Source organism: Carassius carassius, chromosome 38 (genome assembly GCF_963082965.1).
Source record: "Carassius carassius chromosome 38, fCarCar2.1, whole genome shotgun sequence".
In the NCBI taxonomy this organism is placed as follows: domain Eukaryota; kingdom Metazoa; phylum Chordata; class Actinopteri; order Cypriniformes; family Cyprinidae; genus Carassius; species Carassius carassius.
The window spans coordinates 26,373,805-26,395,583 of NC_081792.1; the positions used below are offsets into that span (position 1 = coordinate 26,373,805).

At 39.9% G+C, this 21,779-nt stretch overlaps 1 protein-coding gene across 4 annotated transcripts in view; it reads left to right on the forward strand.

The window, feature by feature from the left end:
* LOC132119667 (ephrin type-A receptor 8-like) overlaps positions 1-21,328 on the forward strand; it is a 69,211-nt gene extending 47,883 nt beyond the window's left edge. Inside the window, exons 4-17 of one of the 4 annotated variants that reach the window (XM_059529824.1) lie at positions 8,882-9,037; positions 9,717-10,184; positions 11,977-12,101; positions 12,827-12,989; positions 13,882-13,987; positions 15,412-15,479; positions 15,665-15,790; positions 16,712-16,897; positions 17,546-17,607; positions 17,739-17,948; positions 18,062-18,211; positions 18,530-18,699; positions 19,246-19,401; positions 21,158-21,328. In XM_059529824.1, coding sequence (XP_059385807.1) covers positions 8,882-9,037; positions 9,717-10,184; positions 11,977-12,101; positions 12,827-12,989; positions 13,882-13,987; positions 15,412-15,479; positions 15,665-15,790; positions 16,712-16,897; positions 17,546-17,607; positions 17,739-17,948; positions 18,062-18,211; positions 18,530-18,699; positions 19,246-19,401; positions 21,158-21,272 — 2,261 coding nt within the window. In that variant the 3' untranslated portion in view covers positions 21,273-21,328. Of the gene's footprint in view, positions 1-8,881; positions 9,038-9,716; positions 10,185-11,976; positions 12,102-12,826; positions 12,990-13,881; positions 13,988-15,411; positions 15,480-15,664; positions 15,791-16,711; positions 16,898-17,545; positions 17,608-17,738; positions 17,949-18,061; positions 18,212-18,529; positions 18,721-19,245; positions 19,402-21,132 lie in introns of all 4 variants that reach the window. The other 3 variants (XM_059529825.1, XM_059529822.1, XM_059529823.1) reach the window with 3 other exon arrangements.
* Positions 21,329-21,779: the final 451 nt, after the last annotated feature.

Here is a 21,779-nt window from a genome sequence, read left to right on the forward strand (position 1 = left end):
CAATGTTTACAGTCGTTTAATTTAATATGCAAATTTTTCTTTGTATGTGACTTGTACCTATTATTTTTTTCCCCCAATTCTCAAGTTCTTGAAAATGTTCAAACAAAATGCAAAACTTTTCAAATACTATAAATACTACTTTTATGAAATAATGGAAAAAATACTTCCAGAACAGGTGGTCACTGTTGTACTTTATTGACATTATTCATGAGCTCATTAACATAAGGCCACCCACTTTTAAATATTTATGCTTATTCATCAACTACTACTAGATTTGTGATTGGTTATCCAAACAAGGTGATTTAGATCCAACCGAGGTGATTTAGATCTTTAAAAATATAAGTTTTGAAGGTACAGTAGCAAAAACAGTTTGTTTAAGGGTCAAAAACTACACGGGTATGCATTTTGGTGCAAGAAACTTTGACTGAAATTATACTTGGACTTAATAACAATGCACTTTTGTTAGGCCTTTTAGGGATTCAGCCATTTTGTAATGTTAAAACAACAAAGCAAAAATGTTTGCGTTGTATATTAGAGGCTAAATGGGAACATCTGTTTTATGAGTCTCACAGGAAACATTACAGTAACAGTACAGGCCTTAATACATCTTTAAAATGGTACACCGCTGTGCTGTACGTGTGGCTGGTCCAGATACAAAGCAGCGAATGACACACTAACATGAGTGTGCTGGATGCGTCTGGACCCTGAGCAATCAGTAACCCCTTCAGTGGAGAGAGGGAGTGTGTTTGGAGGACCTGTGATGGAGTGCCACATTTCCAGCTATGATTTAACTGACAGAATCATTCATCACTCAGACAATCCTCCCAGCTCATAAGCAGCTGTTGTTTGGCTCCCATAAGAGTTCTGACGGTGTTTGAGAGCATGAAGAGTGTTTCCGTGTGTGTTTTTGTGAGTCTTCCTGGATACTCTCTTGGTCTCTTAAAGAAATAGTTTGCCTAAATTAAGATCCATTATTTACTCACCCTTGTATCACTCCTGTCATGTTACTCAGAATAAAGTTTGGAAAAGATGAGGGTGAGTATATGATATTAATAATAATAAAACATTTATTTTTATATACAGCAGCGCCTTTAAAACAGTTTCTCAAGGTGCAATATATAACAAAACAAACCAATTCAAAACAAGCTAAAATATAAAAATCTAAACAATCATGAAAAAGCTAACCTAAAAAATGAGTTATGATGACAGAGTTGTCATTTTTGGATGAACTACTCCTTTAAAAGTCATAAGGTCAAATATTTGACCAAGACATTATCAGACATAATCTTTTGCATAACGCCACGTCTTGTAATCTTTGGACAAAAAGATTATTATTATTATTAATAATGATAATAATAATAAGGAGTGACTACAGTAAGCAATTCTTTCAATGTATTATGTTATTTTGGACACATTTTTTATTTATTTTTGTGGTTACATTGTACTCCAGCAGTGTAACTGTGGGCATGATATATTTACATCTTTTATTTTATTTTTATTTTTTTAATTTTTTTTTATTAATTATCCAACCAATAATCAAACACATCTCTATTAGTCTTATGTTTTTATTGTAAATATAATATAATAATAATCAATATAATAAACAGTTAATCTTTTTATATTTTTTATATTTTAGCCAAATTGATATTTATGTGGTTAAATTTTTAATGTATTCCATTTACAAGTTTTAACAAATATTATATTATATTATATTATATTATATTATATTATATTATATTATATTATATTATATTATATTATATTATATTATATTATATTATAATTTATATAATACTATTCTACTGACTAATCTAAGAAGTTTCTGTTTTTATTTTTAAGTATATTTGTTTATTGTTAAATATAAAAAATATAAGTAAACAATAAATACATTTTGGCCAAATTAAAATTTATTTGGTTGCATTTTTAATGTACTCAGTTTATTTGCAATTTTTAACACATTTTACTTTATATTATATTATATTATATTATATTATATTATATTATATTATATTATATTATATTATATTATATTATATTATATTATATTTTAAGTATGTTTTTGTATTTCATAATTTTATTTTAAAACAATTATCCAGTAGTTCTCTATTAATTTTATGATGATTTCATGTTGAAAGTTTCTTTATGAAATGTGTAATTACTCTAACTTGGCTTATGGCATTTACGTGGAAAGACGCCCATACAGGATCATTTAGTTAAGCGTATGAAGTTACACAACAGTAAATAAAAACATTTGATTTGTGCCGATACTAATGGTTTTGTTCTGCTACAAGAGTTTGTATAGTCAAAAACACCAATATGGTTCCCTTTCGAAAGGGAACTCTACACTACGTCAGAATGACGCTTTGGGGGAACGCCTCAGGCGTGACAGGTGTCTGAAATCACTATCAAATCACGGCAATCATAATGACCGGCGACAGCCCGTGAATCATTAACGTGAATGATTAACGTGCGACCTGCAAGTATAAAAGGGAGCCTTGCAAACATGACAAACATCTTTTCGTCTTCAGGGACTGTCTGTTTGATATCGCTGGAAAAGTCGGCAAAGAAAATGAAACGCACGGAGAAGGCTGAAAGCTTCAGGAAGTGTGCGGATCCGTGCCCAAGGTATTTGACGCCGGGTGATTCACACGAACTGTGCGTTCTCTGTCTGGGCAAAGAGCATGCACAGGCGGCTCTTGAGGGAGCATTTTGCTTTGAAAACGCTCCGCTCTCGTCTAGCCTTCTTCTCGAGTGAGGAGGGCTCACCATCTGTACCTCGTGGCTCAGGTCCCGCTCGCGCTGAGGCAGAGCGGCGACTCGCGTCATGGGGTTCCCAGAGGGATCTCGCCGATTGTCTTGAGAGGGGTGTTAACCTCTCAGATGATTCGGCGGATGACGAGGGTGAGTTGCAGGTGGATGACGAAGAGGATTTTTCTCCTACTGTTCCTGCAACAGATGCTCTTCAGGACGGGCAGGTGATGGATGATGAGGAGGTCATTCAGGTGGACCCTGAACCCTCTCAGCCACCCTGCCCCGTGTATGCTGAGCTGCTTGATGTAATGGAACGCGCCACTGACAGGTTGCAACTGCCATGGCGGCGCGTTAGGGGAGAAGTTGTTCGTGGCAGGCTGGACGATCGATTTCTCCCCGGCCATAGACCACCAGCTCAGGCGAGCCTTCCATTTCTTCCTGATCTCCATACTGAGATCGAGAGGGCATGGAAGAACCCATACTCTGCTCGGATCCACCGACATCAGCGGGCTAGTTTCGCTGATGTTGAGGGGATCGGCGAGTATGGGCATGTGTCGATGCCGCCCATTGACGAGACGTTTGCGAACCATCTCGTGTCTGGGCGGGCGTCGACACTGAGTGCTCCAGCCCTGCCATCCAAACCGCTCAAGACCACAGCGCGTTTGAATGGCAGAGCATACACGGCAGCGGGTCAGGCCGGTGCTGCCCTGCACACTATGGCGGTGTTGCAGGCGTACCAGGCCGACCTGCGGGGGGATCTCGACCAGGGGGCAGGGCTGTCCCCTGAGGCGGTGGCTGAGCTGCGCCGCACCACAGATCTTGCTCTCCGGGCCACTAAACAGACTGCCGCTTCGATCGGTCGATCGATGGCGGCAATGGTGGCCACGGAGAGGCATCTGTGGTTGAACCTGGCTGGCATCGGGGAGAAAGAGAAGGCCTTTCTCCTTGATGCACCGGTTTCGCCCTCTGAACTTTTTGGCACCTCCGTGGAGGCGGTGGTTGGAAAGTTCAGGGAGGCGAAGGCGCGCTCAGCGGCGTTTAAGACCTGTATACCGCTGAGATCCGGATCCGAGCCCAGACAGGCGGGAGAGCCTGGCCCTTCACGACCTGAGGGCCGTAGACAGGGCCAGAGAGCTAGTGTCGCCTCTCGTGCACCCCCTCCATGTAGGAGCAGGTCACAGAGGAGGCGTGACTCCCGCAGGAAAAAGAAGGATCTGAGGGAGGTGATCCAGTACAAACGATCACAGCGTTAGTGATGGATCATCTCCTGGAGGGCTGTTACTATCCTAGCCCTCTCCTCTTTTTCCCGACTCCCCAGGCGTTTCTTACACCAGGCCTGGGGCTGGGTCTATGATGGGAACAAGGTTCTGATGGCCCGCCTCGGCTTGGTTGGTGAGAGCGCCTCTTTCAGGCATGTAAAGTGATGGCCCCCAAGTTCATAGAGAACTCTCTGGCGAGTCTTCACTCTGCACGCCGCAGGTGAACTGGTTGGTTTTTAATATAATTTCTGTGTGTATACTAACACTGATTTGTATTTCTCTACAGACCTTGTTCCCTGTATAGACCTAGGGAGTCATTCTTAGAGGAGCAATGAGGTAAGGTATTGGAACTTCAGGGCCCTGAAGCCCCCCCCCCAGCTTGTGGCTAGAACGATTTAGGGAGAAGCTCAAAAAAAAAAAAAAAAGATTTGACTCCCGTGTGAGTAGGTGATGGCCTTCCTGTCATGACATTTTTATGCGTGGTGGGCCACCACTCATTTCTATGTTAGCCTCAGGGCTTTAAGCCGCCTAGGGGTAGAGTAGTTGGTCTTCCTAAAAAAAAAAAAAAAAAAACTTTTTTACTTTAGGTTTAGACTGACGCTGGCGCTTCAGATAGATCTTATGTCCTACCTTTCGGTTTGTGACATTGGTATCCTGAGTACTTCGCTCCCCTGACAGTAGGTTGAGTGTTTCACAGCCTCTCAATCAAGTAGGCTGTGGCTCCTCCGAGCCCTCAGGTAGATCTATGCTTGTAGGTCGGCCCTAACCCGGGCCGCCTCTGTAGCTGGCCTAGGCTATGTTTGGGATGTTGGAGGCGTTTTGCTAAGTATAGCTGCCGCATTTTATTATGTGTAGGCTTCCTCCCCGAGATTTCAGCCTCCTCCCTTAAATGGGAGTTGTTGGCCAAAGCCCGCCCCTTTCACTGCATTCAGGGGTGATAGATTTATGCAGGGTGGTAGTTGAGGTATGATCCTTCACGCGGGTCAGGCTGTCTTTCGCTCTGCGATGTGATAGTTTGCCAGACCCTGCCGAACAGAGCTACTTGTTTTTAGGCCTCTAGAGCTGGCTCCACTCAGCCCGTTGAGCTGAACCGCTCGGACGATGGGTGAAAGTTGGTTGGCTTGCAAGCAAGCTCCGCTCCCCCAGGCTGGGCACAGGACAAATCCCTGTCACCCTTTGGAGCCACTTGCAGGCCCGCTCCCTGTCTAACATTTCAGGGGCATATGGTGTTACTCCCCCGCTAACGCAGGGTAGTTTTGAGTAATCCATTCTCAGCTCTGTATTATCTACCTCACACCATGATGGCTCCGGTTGAGCAGGGAGTTCTAACTACATTTCATTCCGGTATTTGAACTCCGCTCCCTTGAAGCCAGAGCATTGCCATGAGCTGATGCCCTTGCATTTAGTAGGTAGGCCCTTAAAATGGGGCCTCCGCTAGGCAGAGTGGCGTATGTTGTACTCCCCTACTATGAGGGTATTGCTTTTTGCTGAGTACACTGCCTTTGGCAATGTGATTAGGTACCAGGATGCTGTAAGCGCTGTAGTAACAGTTTTTCTGCCTTGAAGGCTGCACAGTTAGGTAGTAGGCCCCAGCAGGCCTCCTTGACTGGGTAACCCCTAAGATAGGGCTCCTAGGCCAGCTCACCTTTGGTGGTTGGCCCTGGTAGTTTGGGCAGAAGACTCACTACCGAGTAGTAGGTCTTAACAGGCCTCCTCGGAGGTGGGTCACAACATTGTGGAGCATACACTAGGTCAAAACTTTAGGAAAGTTTTTTATTAGTATGGTTCCAGCAGTGTTCATTAAAGTAGCAGAAAGACTCGCTATCAGCTAGTAGGCTCGACCGGGCCTCCCTGTTAGGCGAGTCCCCAGCAGCAGTACACATCCAGCTGATTAGACCGTTTCAGGAAGTAGGCCTCTTCAGGCCTCCCTGAAGATGGGCTCCCACATTTTTTGTGGAGATCAGGTAGTAGGCTTTACTAGGCCTCCCTGAGGGCTGAATCCCTCATACTGTGGTACTAAGTGGCCCTGAGGTTGAACTATCAGGTAGTAGGCCTCATAAGGCCTCCCTGAAGGCAAAGCCCCATAGACAGTCAACTGGACTGCCAGTCTGGCCCACTGTCAGCTGTGGTTTTCAGGTAGTAGGCCTCTCCAGGCCTCCCTGAAAGTAAGCTCCTTCATGTCATGGTTCTCTGGTAGTAGGCCTCACCAGGCCTCCCTGGAGTTGAGTTCCAACATACTTTGAGTTTCCACTTAATGTGGGTTTTCTGGTAATGGGTAGTAGGCCTCTCTAGGCCTCTCTGTAAGCGAACTCCTATGTACTGTGGTAGGCTTCACTAGGCCTCCCTTAAGTTGAGCTCCCAGGTTTTGTGGTTGTCATGTAGCAGGCCTCTCCAGGCCTCTCTGTAAGTGAACTCCCATGCGCTGTGGTTATCAGGTAGTAGGCCTCACTAGGCCTCCCTGAAGTTGAGCTCCCACATACTGTGGTTAGCATGTAGTAGGCCTCTCCAGGCCTCCTTGGAAGGTTAGCTCCCACTTACTGTGTGTTCCACTGAGCATGGTTTTTCAGGTAGTAGGCCTCTCCAGGCCTCTCTGAAAGTGAGCTCTCACGTTTTATGGTTATCAGATAGTAGGCTGCACCAGGCCTCTCTGATGGTGAGCTCCCACATACTGTGGTTGTCAGGTAGTAGGCCTCTCCAGGTCTCCCTGAGTAGTTTCACAGTGGTGCTGGGTTTTGTAAGCTAGTGGCCGCTTACTTTCAGTTTAGCAGACCTTATCAGGCAGCTACCAAAGGTGAGCTTTCGCCCTGGCTCGACTCAAGTTTTTATTCTCTGCTACGGGTTCCCTCCTGGAACCTCTTTATCTTGCTACAGCCTGGTTGCCTACCAGGTAGATCTAATGCTCCCCTCACTGAGGGTCAGTATGAGTATGTGGTCTCCTGAGTCTGATCAGTCGGTCGTAGGCCTCTCATGAGGCCTCCCAGTTAGATCAGTCCTTAGGCCCTCACAGGCCTCCTTAGTGTTTTGAAACACAAACACTGGGTTGATCCGTGGATCGAGTAGAGAAACTCCCCTCGCTGGCAAGGGTTGTAATGCACTATGCTGAGTCATACTCTCCAGGATATCCCGTCTCTGAGATCCGGTCCGAGTGGTTCACTGCCTGCTTCGCAGTCCCTCGGGTTGGATGCCTTCCTAAAGGCAAGTGTCCAGAGGCTCTGTCTTCGGACAGACAGGAAGTGGCCAGACTATAGTGTCTTGTATGGTGACACCAGGTCAGGCCTGCCTGGTGGCATTTCAGGTGGCACGTTCCCCTGAATAGTGACTGGCTGGGGTTCCCTCAGGTTCCCTAGCCACATTCCCTGGAAGGGACCCCTTCTAAGAAGTTGAAGTTGTGGTCCTGGGCCCTTGAGCAGGCCCAGGTAGACCTTTCACTAAAACTATGTTTATGGAGGTTTTTCTGTGGTATCATATAGCTTGGGCTATGACCGTAGGGAGTGCTGTCACTGACAGCCCAGTGTGACCTGAGGGTGAGTGGTTCTAAAGTTTCATTTGAATTTGCTAGTTCTGTCAGTTGTCACTGCCACTTGGCAGGCACTCCCCTTAGCATGGCGGCGTTGGTATATCGTTCCCCAAAGCGTCATTCTGACGTAGTGTAGAGTTCCCTTTCGAAAGGGAACATCTCAGGTTACGACTGTAACCTATGTTCCCTGAGAACAGGGAACGAGACACTACGTCTTCCTGCCATGCCTCGGGGCCTGCCTGCAACAGTCCCTTCAGACGATAGGATGTTTGTCATGTTTGCAAGGCTCCCTTTTATACTTGCAGGTCGCACGTTAATCATTCACGTTAATGATTCACGGGCTGTCGCCGGTCATTATGATTGCCGTGATTTGATAGTGATTTCAGACACCTGTCACGCCTGAGGCGTTCCCCCAAAGCGTCATTCTGACGTAGTGTCTCGTTCCCTGTTCTCAGGGAACATAGGTTACAGTCGTAACCTGAGACGTTATTCTTTTTAACTATATTTATTTAACCATCCACACAAAGAGTAAAAATCAAGGTCAGCATACAGTGGCTGTAAATATTCATTAAAATTCATTGTAATGCAAATGTAGATGCAAGGAGCGCGGCGCTCTGACAGGTGCTGACAAACCAAACAATGTGCCAATGTGCAACAAAAAAACGTAAAACAACGCAGCCGTAATGTAGTGTATGTAAACACCACCGGATAAAGAGCACCGGAGTCTCTTCTCACCCCTCGTGCTTTTTTAACCCTCATCTGCTTTGAAAAGACACTTACTAAATAGGAAGAGTCTTAAAAGCGGAAAAGGTCACCGAAGTTCATCATGATGAACTCGCGTCTCTCTTTCACAGCGTGTTGAATGTGTGCTTCTGATTATTTTGCCAGCGGTAGTCGGTCAAAAACTTCAAAGCGTGTAGACGTCACCATGAGCGTATGGCCCCAATGTTTATCGTGACCTGCTTTTCAACTCAGGAGCTTTTCAAAAAAACATCAAGGGAGGGAAGGATTAATTGGATCAAGCCAAAAGAGAAAACAGACAAGGATAAATACTGCAAGAAGGAATACTTTTTGGACTCCCTGGGGTTTCTGTCAGTGGAGATAAAAAGCTTGCTATCACTCTATGTTAATTCTCAATTCTTCTTTCAGATTCCTCACCCATATACTTGTTGTCCTTGTTGAAACTCTGAACCGCTACATTTAAGAGTGACAGTGTCGCACTGCTTGTTCACAATTTGTTGCACTTCATTTTGTTCAAATAATGTTACCAAATACGGTTAAAAAAAGTTTTCTGACCATCTAAGCAACAAAGAAGCAATGGATTGTAGATTGTTAAACTGTGTTTTACTTTTAGCATGTGAGGTGGGCTTCTACAAGCCAGTGGCAGGTGATCAGCTCTGTGGGAAATGTCCCCTCCACAGTCACTCTGAGACTCGAGCAGCTCTAGCCTGCCCCTGTGATGCCAACTTCTATCGTTCCTCTACAGATCCCCCTGCTTCTCCCTGCACAAGTGAGTCTTCATGTTTGCAAATCATCAAACCAAGAAATCTTCCAACTTTGATTTCATTTTTAGATACAGTCGCCCAGAAAATAATTTTAAAACACATATATGAATGTCAATGCATAACATATGTAATATAGAAAAGATTTCAAATACTGCGGGATCTTTTCTCTTCGCTAACTTCACTTTACTTTTTTCAATTTTAGAAGTTTCAGTATTTTAAATCAGTATTTTTTTTGTAGATTTACCACAGATCATTGCAAAAAATATCCATTTTATTTTATTTTATTTTATTTTATTTTGATCTGCATGCCTGATCAAAGAAATAAAACAAAATAAAATAGAAAAAATAAAATTTATTAAAATATTTTTGTATAAGTTTATACTTTGCTTAAAAATGTTTGTTTGTGCAATCTGTAAAATAAATATTTTGAAAATAATTTAACTATAATACTATTTTAAGGGTGCTTTAAGTCTCACAATACTTTCTGGGACCAAAAATATAACTTTTTGGAAAAAAAGTGGAAAAATCTCAAGACAAGATTACATGTTGAACTGGGGTCGCGTGGTTACTGAAGTGCAAATTCAATCATTCTCTTTTGATCAGCTAGCCTGATAACCACCAGTTCCCTCAACCTCACTAATTAACCTATAATTAAGAAACTGTCCAACTTCACCCTCCCCGCAGGACCTCCGTCAGCTCCAGTAAACATCATCTCATCTGTGAACGGCACCTCGGTCAGTCTGGAGTGGGGTTCACCTTTGGACCCAGGAGGACGCAGTGATGTCATCTATGATGTCCTTTGCCAGAAGTGCGACAAAGACGGGACGCAGTGTGAGGACTGTCGGGTGGGTGCCAAAGGGGGTAACGTGGTGGGGAATGGCAATGGAGGAGCTGCAGACACCAATGGAGCCGTTAGTGGGACAGTTGGAGGAGGAGGACCTGGGCTGAATGGGATTGTGGTGGCCCGGACAGGAGCAGCCCTGGTGCGCTTTATCCCTCAACAGATGGGACTTACAGAAGCATGGGTGACGGTTCTGAATCTCGCCGCTCACAGTAACTACACCTTCCGTATTGTTGCTCTAAACGGAGTCACGCACTTGAGCAACGAGCCCCCAAAGTCTGTGACGGTCAATATCACCACAAACCAGGCAGGTAGGAGACACTAATGGGTCACTTAAGTTTGATTCCATTCATAATTCCTAAAACACTGCCAATTGAAAATCAAGGCCTTACTAGCCTGTGGTCTAGTCTAATCTACTAGGCTCTAGCCTACTAGTCTAGTCAAAAGCTAGCTGACTTGTCCATGATGTGTTTTGAAACTTGGTCAGCCTCAGCCAAAGTGTTCTGACAAGGTTGAAATAGTCCCCACCAACTTATTAACCACCTAATGTAATTTGAACCTGCTATTGATCATAATTCACCAGTTTTAAACAGATTAATCAATGTAGGTTACTCTCAGCCAAACTAGCTAGTAATCTTACTGATGAACTAACTTAACTATCTTGAACTTGGTAATAACCATAAATGACTTTTGATCAAGTTTTAAGTTTTGAACAACTTTGTAAAGGTGGTCTACCAGCCATAATCAGGTTGACTTCAACTAAACCAGCTATTAATCTAACTGATCAAGCACCTAGACTAGTTTGAGCTAGCCAAAGATCACGAATAACAATTTTGAATAGCTTAGTCAAGGTTGTCTACCAGCCCTAACCAGGTTGACCTCTTCTTCATCCTCTAGCTGATCGATCACCTTAACTAGTTTGAACCAGTTAATGACTATAAATGTTCAGTTTTGAACAGCTCAGTCAAGGTTGTCTACCAGCCCCTAACCCGGTTGTCCTCTGCTCTATCATCTAGCTAGTCTAGCTGGTAAACCACCTAAACTAATTTGAACCAGCTAATGACTATAAATGACCAGTTTTAAACAGATTAATCAATGTAGATTAATCTCAGCCAAACTAGCTTGTAATCTACCTGATGAACTAACTTAACTAGCTTGAACTTGGTAATGACCATTAATGACTTTTGAACAAGTTTTAAGATTTGAACAACTTAGTCAAGGTGGTCTACCAGCCATAATCAGGTTGACCTCTGCTTCATCCTCTAGCTGATCGATCACCTTAACTAGTTTGAACCAACTAATGATTATAAATGTTCAGTTTTGAACAGCTCAGTCAAGGTTGTCTACCAGCCCCTAACCCGGTTGTCCTCTGCTCTATCATCCAGCTTGTCTAGCTGGTCAACCACCTAAACTAATTTGAACCAGCTAATGACTATAAATGACCAGTTTTAAACACTTTAGTTTCGGTACCAGTTTAGGCACCAGCCCAAACCAAGTTGACCTCTGCTCCATCGTCTAGCTTGTCTCGCTACTCATCTTAACCAGGCTGACCTATGCTCCATGAGCAAGCTGGTCTTGCTGACCAACCACGTAAACTAGTTTTGACCGGCTAATAAGCCTAAATAACCAGTTTTGAAACCATCGGTATGAATAACCAGATTTGAACAGTTTAGTCAAGGTTGTCTGCCGATCCTAGCCAGGATGACCTACAGTATGTTCAATCAGAAATCTAGTCTAGCTGATTAACCACCTAAACTAGTTTGAATGACGTAATGACTATAAATGGCAAGTTCAGTTTAGGCACCATCCCTAACTAGGTTAACCTCTGTGCCATCAGCAATCTAGTCTAGCTGATCATCTGAAGGTGGTCTACTAACCCTTTACATGTTAATCTTGAGCAACTAGCTAGCATATTTGCCAATCAACCACAACCAGCTAATAAGCATAAACGACCAGCTTCGATCAGCTAGAAACCATCTAAAGCTGGTAGTATACAGTATGTGTTTTCCATCAGAAATAAAATGGTAATAGAATATAATTAAAACTGTTGTAAAATGACTCTGCTGACTTACTGAAGTAACCCACATGTCTTTGTTTTCACAGCTCCGTCTCAAGTGATGGCCATCCGACAGGAAAATGCCAGTCAGAACAGCATCACTCTTTTCTGGCACGAACCTGCGCAGCCCAATGGAGTCATATTAGAATATGACATTAAATATTATGAAAAGGTAGTTTCTTCATCAGAGTGATGAAGAGTGACGCTTAATGAAGGGTCACATTTTATAGACTAGCCTGGAGTCAAATATAGTTTAACCATTTGATTTATTGACAGCTCAGGCAAATTACCAACCAATAGCACTCTCAGACTGTTTTGGTGATATTATTTAAAGTGACATTGAAGGCAAACATACTGAGCCGTGCCAAACACTGGAGGGAAGTTAATTGTTGCGCAAGCCGGGAGCTTTGCTGCCTAATGGCGCAAATGAGATCTCAGCTGTGACAGAGAATTAGTATACAGTGCCTAGTCAACAATGCTGCTATGTAAATATGATTTACGTGCAATCCCTGTTTGCCGAGCTGCTGCCCATGTGCTGATTCCTGGGGAATGGTGCTTAACAAAGACCATGAAGTGGTTTTTGATGGATGTGCAGTGCTGGCGATCTCCTCAGGGAACAGAAGAGGAGCATCAAAGGCTTTTTAACAAAGCGTAATGCTTCGGAGGGGACAGAGTTCACGGACGCAGTGAGGTGAAACGGGGAATGTTAACAGATTAGTGAGCACTTCAGTTTAATCGTTCCAATCCTCCAGCCTGGGTCTCAAAACATGATTTTGTCAGGTCCTGGTGTGAATTGTCCACTACTGTCTATATTTATGGATTGCATTTACATAAATGACCTTAAATAGACTCTTTATTTGAATATAACCTCTCATTGTTATTTGGCCGTTTTCACAGGACAACGAACAGCACATTTATGCTACAGTGAAGTCAAAGAACACCAGTGCTAAAGTTTCAGGTCTGAAGCCCGGCACAAGCTACATCTTTCAGGTTCGGGCCAGAACCTCGGCTGGCTGTGGGAGATTCAGCCAGTCAGTGGAGATACAGACGGGCAAAGCAAGTGAGTGTTGAATTATTACCAGTGCAACAGACAGGAATAAAACTTTTTTTTTTAATTAATTTATTCCTTCTAGGAACATAGTTGTAATGTTTATATTCATTTACATAATTATATGTATTTATGTTTATGTATATAATTTTAGTTTGTTACATATTTTTTATAATAATGCATGTTAATATAATAATTTAATAATGTTTCATATTTTTAATGCATGAACATGTCAATAAAATATTGAGTTATAATATAATATGAGTCATAATTACGCTAAAATAAAGAGAAGATTGAATGAAATGGTACATTTAATCTCTTCTCTTAAATGGTATAGTTGAAATGTTTATTTGTTTTAGTACATATTTATATTATTTTATGAATATTTTAAATGTACGTTTAAATGAATTTATTGTTTTAAATATAATTATATATTTCAAATTACATTTTAATTGTACATTTTTACATTTATTAAAATGTGTATTTTATATAAATATTTAAAGTATACAGTATATATATTTTTTTATATTTTCTGCATGAAAATATATTGGAAGAAGTGAGCTTTTATGTCATAATTTTTATTTAATTTTTAAATTTAATGTCATAATTGAAAATCAAATTATATGGTATATTTGTGTTAAGAACATCCTATTGTCTCTCATTTATATTAATAGTGTGTTAAATCAGTGTCCTATTTACAGAATCTCCACTGGCATATCAAGCACCAAAAATACAAATGTATACATTATACATTCAGTTTAAACTGACTGTTTTCATGTGTTTCAGGTCTTTGTGTTTTCATTGAACAGAAACACACATTTCTTGCTGTGAGAAAACCCGTGATGTTTCAGAGTGTTTAATGACGCGTTTGTGTTGATATTTGGTTTCTGTTTTTCTCCACCAGCTCCGATGCGAAATACCAACATAACCATTATCTGGATCTGCATGGCTTTGGTAACAGCACTGGTGACATTACTGGCCATTGTCATCTGCAGAAAACGGCAAGAGGAGTACTTCGAATTGTCTGCATTCATTTGCCCTGCTTTATTTTGTTACATATGTTAAAGGGATAGTTCATCTGAAAATACATTCTGTCGTCATTTACTCACTCTTCTCTCTTCTAAACCTGTATGACTTTCTTTATTTCTTTATTTATTTGACTGAATCACTGACTGAATGAACTCAACTTTTGAATAATTCATTGAAAAGATTTGACTCAAAACAGTGATCTATTCATAAATCAGATATCTCTATTTGTCTTAAAAACGTGCCAAGAAGAGGGTGGAGTTCAGATTTTAGGTGAAATATTTTGCTGTTAAACATATCTTCAGAAGTCATACATGTTATGAGGGTGAGTAAAATTGTCAGTATATTCATGCTAGCTTCCCTTCCACTCAAACACATCTGTGTAATTATCTATGAAAGAGTTTCATGGGACTATATGTACATGTTCACCCTGAAACACATACCTCACAATGGGAATTTAATATGATTGATTTTGGACTAATAACACTGTGAAAATGTCCCTAAGTCATATATAGCGCAACAGTGGAGTTCCAGAAATAAAAATCCCATTCATTTTCTCTATACAGAAATTGTATTGACAGATCTAACAGTGTTGCCAAGTCTGTGGTTTTCCCGTGGAACTGGGACACTTTAACACTGTTGCCATGGGTTGAAGCAGGATATTTATCCCCTGTAATGCGAATTTTAGCAGGGGAACCATGCCAAAAAAATGAGCATTTTACCCCCCAGAATGCAATTTTTACCTGGGGCCCCCCTCAAAACGAGTAGTGGTTGGGTGGGTTTTCTTGTGAAAGCCTGGCAACCCTGAGACCTACCTTTTAAGACAGACCTACTGGTTAAGTGATTATATATAATAGAAAGCACTCCAAAATATCATAAAACTCCTATGAAGCATTGTGAATCAAGTAATGTTTGCATAAGTTTAAATATTTTGCTATCAAGTTCTATTATATTTAATACTTGCAATCTTATACTCAGCGGTTTTTTGTCATTCTTTTGTCATTTAAAACACTTGTTTGCTTTGAAATGAAATCTTTAATATGATTGATCTCAGAGCTGCTTGGTTTGGATCATGATATGAACTCTTTATTGTAGAATTTTCTGTAACCTATAGAGAAAATGAATGTGAAAACACTGAAAAGTGGGCGGTCTCTGTTTGCTCTATTGCTTTTTGATGACAGCAACTTAAAGTTTGTGTCAAATAATGAATTTGATCAGTGAACTGACACTTTTCTGTTGATACTATATAAGGCATCGGAGGACGTTTGTTATCCACATTTGAAGGGAATATTAAGTTAATTAAGTTTTACATTCTTGTTTGAATATTATTAATGTGGGTTGTATATGACAAGGCCCTGTTTAAAAAAACACACAATATTTCTCTTTCTTCTCCTGGTTTGCATTACAGACGTTGTGGGTACAGCAAAGCTTTCCAGGACTCAGACGAGGAGAAAATGCACTACCAAAATGGCCATGGTACGAGAGACACTCTTTTCCTCCGATGATTTTTCTTTTAATGAATTTTAGGCAGGAAACTATTGCTTTGTTGGTCCAGTATCTTGCTGTAGCTACTGCCTGAGCCCTTCAGTGATTGTGGCTGTGACAGAAAATTGCTTTTTATGCTGCAATATGTGACCAAATGCTAATTCTGTTTATTCTAGTATCATTTCCAGAAGCCAGATTTTATATTGATCCCCACACATATGAGGACCCCTGCCAGGCTGTCCATGAGTTTGCCAGAGAAATTGAAGCGTCCAGGATCAAAATAGAGAAAATCATCGGTTCAGGTATAACTGTCCTTGGTGATTATGTGAAATACACCTGGGCATCTGGGGAATACATGAGAAATGCCTGGAAAAAGATCCACAGGAAATAAAGTTTTGCTCATAGAAAATGCAAGTTGTTTATCATTTTTTTTGAGAAAAGAATGACAAACCCTGAAACAAAAACATGTTCATTATTTGAAATAAAATAAAATATATAAAACTTAAACTTTTTAGACATATGTATGTAAAAAAAGAAAGAAACGAAATTAAAATTTAACACAATTTAAATGAACACACAAAAATAACACTCATACATACACATAAAAATCATATTAATTTTCATATTATCCTATGCACTAGTACGTAAATTTATCTTCGATGTTTAGAATTATTTCAACTTGATAAATGATAAAATCTAGTGTAAAAAATATAATAATAAATAATATAAATAAATATAAAAATAAAATAACACTGATACACACACACACACACACACACAAATAATATTTTCCTTAATACGTTTTTTTAAAATATATTACCGTATGTAGTAGACCATAATCATGTATATATATATATATATATATATATATATATATATATATATATATATATATATATATATATATATATATATATATATATATATATATATATATATATATATATATATATATATAATGAAGTTTTATTAGGGCAGTGATAAGATTCTTATTTTTTATTTGATTTACAATTAATTTATTTATTTTTAAGATTTTGTCTTATTAAAAAAATGCTAAACATCTCTAGAGAACAACTGTATATATACACATCATTTTATTATTAATGTCAAAACAGTCAGTAGTCATGTGAATTTCATTGTGAAGGTTAAAAGTGTTAGTCAGATTCAAATCCAGCATGAGTGGAACTGTCCACTGTCTGATCTTGTTTTCTGGCACACATCAGGAGAGTTTGGGGAAGTGTGTTACGGGCGGATGAAGCTGCCGGGGAAACGTGATATCCCGGTGGCTCTGAAGACTCTCAAAGCCTGCTACACAGAGAAACAGAGGAGAGATTTCCTGGGCGAGGCCAGCATCATGGCACAGTTTGATCACCCCAACGTCATCCACCTGGAGGGGGTTGTTACCCGCAGTAAGTGCTTTAAGAGACTATCAGTTTAGTGCGCTTCTTAATGGGATATTTTCAAAGCACATTATTTTGTTCAAAATTATTCAATACCATTTAGGTAGCATAATGTTTATGCCTTATCCCATACACAAATTAATTTGACTATATCATTGAATAAAATGTAAATACATTTTTATAAGAATACATCATTTTTATACTAATTCAGTTGTTATGATTGATTTAACAAAATTTCAGTAAGTACAAAATTTAAGAAAAGGGATTTTGAAATAAATAAAATGAATTACTCTACTTTTTACTTAAAATTAATAGAAAATAATATATGATCTTATTATTTGTAATGTAATTAATTCAAATTACATTATATAGTTCTTTAATAATTTATAAGAATATATATATATATTATATATATTACGCACACACACACACATTCAGTTTTTCTTAAATCTTTTTTTACTCAATTTAAAACATACATATGTATGTAGGCTACATTACTACTTCACCCAGTAAGTTGCTTATAGTTGGGTAAAAAACTGAAGAAAACCCACAATTCTGTTTCTCTTCACTCAGACTTGCATCACCTCTCCAATCTCCTGACATCTTGTTCGTGTGCTTTCCCCTGTTTTTCTCTGTGTTTTTGCATTCTCTACCAAGGCAAGCCGGTTATGATCATCACAGAGTACATGGAGAACGGCTCCTTGGACTCTTTCCTGAGGGTATGTAAACATTTTTGTGTTTGTTCTCGTATATCTCTATAGTTTTGCTTCTCCTCGCTGAACCTCCCTGTGAACCGAAATTCAACTTCACAGTTTCTCTCCCTCATCTTGTTTTTCTTCCCTCCAAACAGAGACATGATGGTCAGTTCACCATTATTCAGCTGGTCGGGATTCTGCGTGGCATAGCAGCTGGCATGACTTACTTGGCTGATCTGGGGTATGTCCACCGGGACTTGGCGGCCAGGAACGTTCTGGTCAACAGTAATCTGGTGTGCAAGATTTCAGACTTCGGTCTGTCACGCGTGCTGGAGGACGACCCTGATGCAGCCTACACCACCAGTGTGAGTGATAAAACCAGGAGCATACTCTACAACAGGGCTTTTGGTGTTAATTCATGCACCGTTTGGTTATTTGTCTCCCTAATCTGTGTCCCTCCATCTTCATTGGCTTTTAGGGAGGGAAGATCCCGATCCGCTGGACAGCGCCGGAGGCCATTGCCTATAGGAAGTTCTCCTCCTCCAGTGACGTATGGAGTTATGGAGTGGTGATGTGGGAAGTGATGTCATACGGAGAACGGCCATATTGGAACTTGACCAACAGAGATGTGCGTCTAATCGACACTATATATTGGCTATGTTCAGAATAGTGCAGGGTTATTTTAGTTAACTTAAATTTCCGTTATTGAAATAAAATAAATATTAACTAATATAAAATCTAAAAAAAAAAAAAACAATTTCCAACATTGAGTTGCAAAAAGGATCACCCCCTTGTAAACTCAATCAGGTGTAGCTGATCACCTTCTCAGTGGCACACCGACTCCATTCCAAATATAGCAAAACATCAGCCATACTGGAATCATTTTGGCGAGACAAATCAGTGCGATTTCCCACATTTTAACTCAGTTTGATTGTTTTTTCTGCAGGTGATCAAGTCCGTAGAGGAGGGCTACCGACTCCCGGCCCCCATGGGCTGTCCCGGTGCACTGCACACCCTAATGCTGGACTGCTGGCAGAAAGACCGCAATGAAAGGCCCAAATTCTGCCAGATCATCACAGTCCTGGACAAGCTGATCCGGAACCCCAAGAACCTCAAGTCAGTTGACACGTTGTGCAGGTTAGCAGCTAGCAATTGATATGCTGCCTTTTGTTGGGGATTTAACCAACAAATGCACTTTGTCTGCTTCAGATTTGATCCATTTTAAAAGTCTCACAAAGTTGACAAGAAAGTTTCATCCGAGTGGCTGCGATTAGGGCGGGCCGCTTTAAGATGAAAGTGTACATTTTCCAATAACCTTATCTCATATTGATGTATTCGCTGTTAAATAAAAGACCTCTGTGCTATATTGACATTGATCTGCCATGAACCGAAAAAGAACGCTTCTGCTTTCACAATTGGACTTGTATAAATTGCACAGCTTGGAGCGCATGTCCTGTCAAGTTGCCTGTGCATATCCAGATGCGCTGATGGAAAGTAATAGTGATTTCATCCCTGTATTAATCTACCCACACCGGCCAAATCTACAGCCCCCCTTCCCCACCTTCTATATCATTTTAACTCGTATTGATTTTATGCTCCCACTCGCCGCATTTCAAGGTATATCTTGCAAATGCCTTCTCACTCCCTCTGCTCTCATTTCAGACTAAACAGTCCTTTGATGAACAGAAGTATTCCTGATTTCACCAGCTGTAGATCTGTGGGCGAGTGGTTGGACACCATTAAGATGGGCCGTTATAAGGACCACTTTGCCGCAGGAGGGTATCTGACTCTAGGACATGTGATGAGCATGAAACAACAGTGAGTTGATTGAGTTCTTACACCATAACACAATGGAGCGCTCCAGACTTATAATGCAGAAATGAAGTCTTTTAAATGCAATGCCGCATTGTGAATCTTTGCTCTGGGGTAGATGGAGGACAGACTGGAGGTGCCTTCAAGATTCAAGATTTTTTATTCATGACTTTAAGCCTTTGATTGATCGCCACCTCCTCAAGTCGGATGACCAGTGACCATTAGATGGAGTTTCAGGACTATGTGTCTATTGTCTGTCCAATGGCTCAGTCAGTGCTATGCCTGTTGGTCCAGTTTTAGTGGATTTGTAGACATCGCACACTTCAACCGATGCCTGTTTTCAAACAAAAATGGGAACTAGCTTGGCGGAGATCAGTTTTAACAGCTTGTTTCATTTAGTTTATGCTCTCAATTTGATTGGCTAAAGATGTTCGAAAGTTTAGATCATCCAAAAATGAAAATTTACTAAATGCATGTTGTTCCAAACTCATATGACTTCATTACTTTCTATTTTTTTTCACTGTATTCCAAGTGTTTTGAAGCCATTTTGAAGTGTTTATGTGAAGAAATAGCTAATTGGTTCACAGTGTTGTTACCTTTAACTAGTATTAGAGATAAGCTTTAACTTAAAAACTTCAATGAATTTTAGAAACTGAAATAAAAAACATGCTTGTTCCCACTATTGAATAAAATAATAAAAGTCTCACAACTTTTTTTTTTTCAGAATTGTGAGATGTAAACGCACAACTGCGAGAAATAAATCAGAATTGTGTTATAAGTTGCAATTACAAGAATAAGTTGCAATTATTATTATTTTATTTTTTAGCGGTGGGAATGGGCTTCCAATAAAAAAATAAGTTAAAGCTAAAAAAATAAAAATTAATCAAAATGATAAAAATACTAAAACTTAAAACACTGATTAGTTATTAATTGGAAAACAATACTGTAGTATAGTAGGGCTATTTTTCCATGTTTTCTCCAAATTTCCTTGACTGCTCAGTGGGTGGTCAATTTTGGACCAAATGCTATACAAAATGCAATTAGCTTTCTAGAAAACATTTGATTAGAGTCTCTTCATTAGATGTGCTCATAAAATCAGCCGTAATGTCTTCAGGGTTTATAGTGTGTAAGAAAAAACATTCTTCTCTGACCAACTGCAACTGTGCTGTTTACAAATCATTTGTTTGTGAATCTTTTAACATAAAAAGCCCATAATTAGAGCTGCACAGTTAATTGCATAATTAATCATGTTTATGGTTACAATGGCCATGATTAAATTGAAAAGGGTCAATTACAGCAATAGAAAGGGTTTTGTAGATGTGTTTGTGTATAAATGAATTGATAGTTCCAATAATTATAATTATAGAGGCTTGTTTCCACCATGGTATAAATAAATATAAAGTTTGACTTTTTGTATCACAGTACAGACCTTTTCTTAAATTTTTTGAGATTATAAGCTAAGAATTGCAATTTATAAAGTAGGAATTCTGATATAAACTCTAAATATCACACACATTCTGACTTTTATCCTGCAGTACTTACAGTACTCTCACTTTATTCCACAGTGGAAACCAGCTTCCAATAAAAAATAAACTGACATGTCTGTAGTCTCATAAATAATGAGTGCGTTTTAAGTTCTCTGAACAGATTTCTCGGCTTGTCTTTGGATGGAGTATGAATCAGAAATATGAATCATAATTTACTAAATTAAACATATTTCCATAATTATCTAATCAGGTTTCTTTGTCCACTTCCATCTCAGTGACATGCAGAGGTTGGGAGTCACTTTAATGGGTCATCAGAAGAAGATCCTGACCAGCGTCCAGTTGATGAGAGCCCAGGTACTGAACCAGAGTGTGCCGTCAGTGCACATATAATCACAACCTTGTCAAAACACAAGTACATATTGATCTGATATGTGTTTGGGTCTTCAAATGACTGTCCCTTCTTTAACGAAACCTGACATGGACTATTATTACTGGGATAAGGATGGAGTTTTTCTTCTTCAGCAGGACATTCTGCAATTATCCCTTTTCTCTTTGACTTTTTTTTTTGTAAATGTTTGGACTGCCTTAAATGACACATTATTTAAATATTGTTGTACATGGATAAGATTTTATGAATAATAGAGTCATGAATATGTAAAGAGTGGACCTAATCATGAATATTAAAAAGATGGAAATGAATATGCATAGTGTACAGGTTTGGCCACACCCTTCACGAGTGCCTCAAGCGCTGAAACGTGACGCTGAATAAAAGATGAAATTAAAGACGGAACGATGAGATGCCACAGGAGAATATGTGTTACAAGCATATAATATATGACAAACCGAGACCCTCAAGAGGAAAGATTTGGGCTTTTGACAAAAACTGCAGAGCGCAAG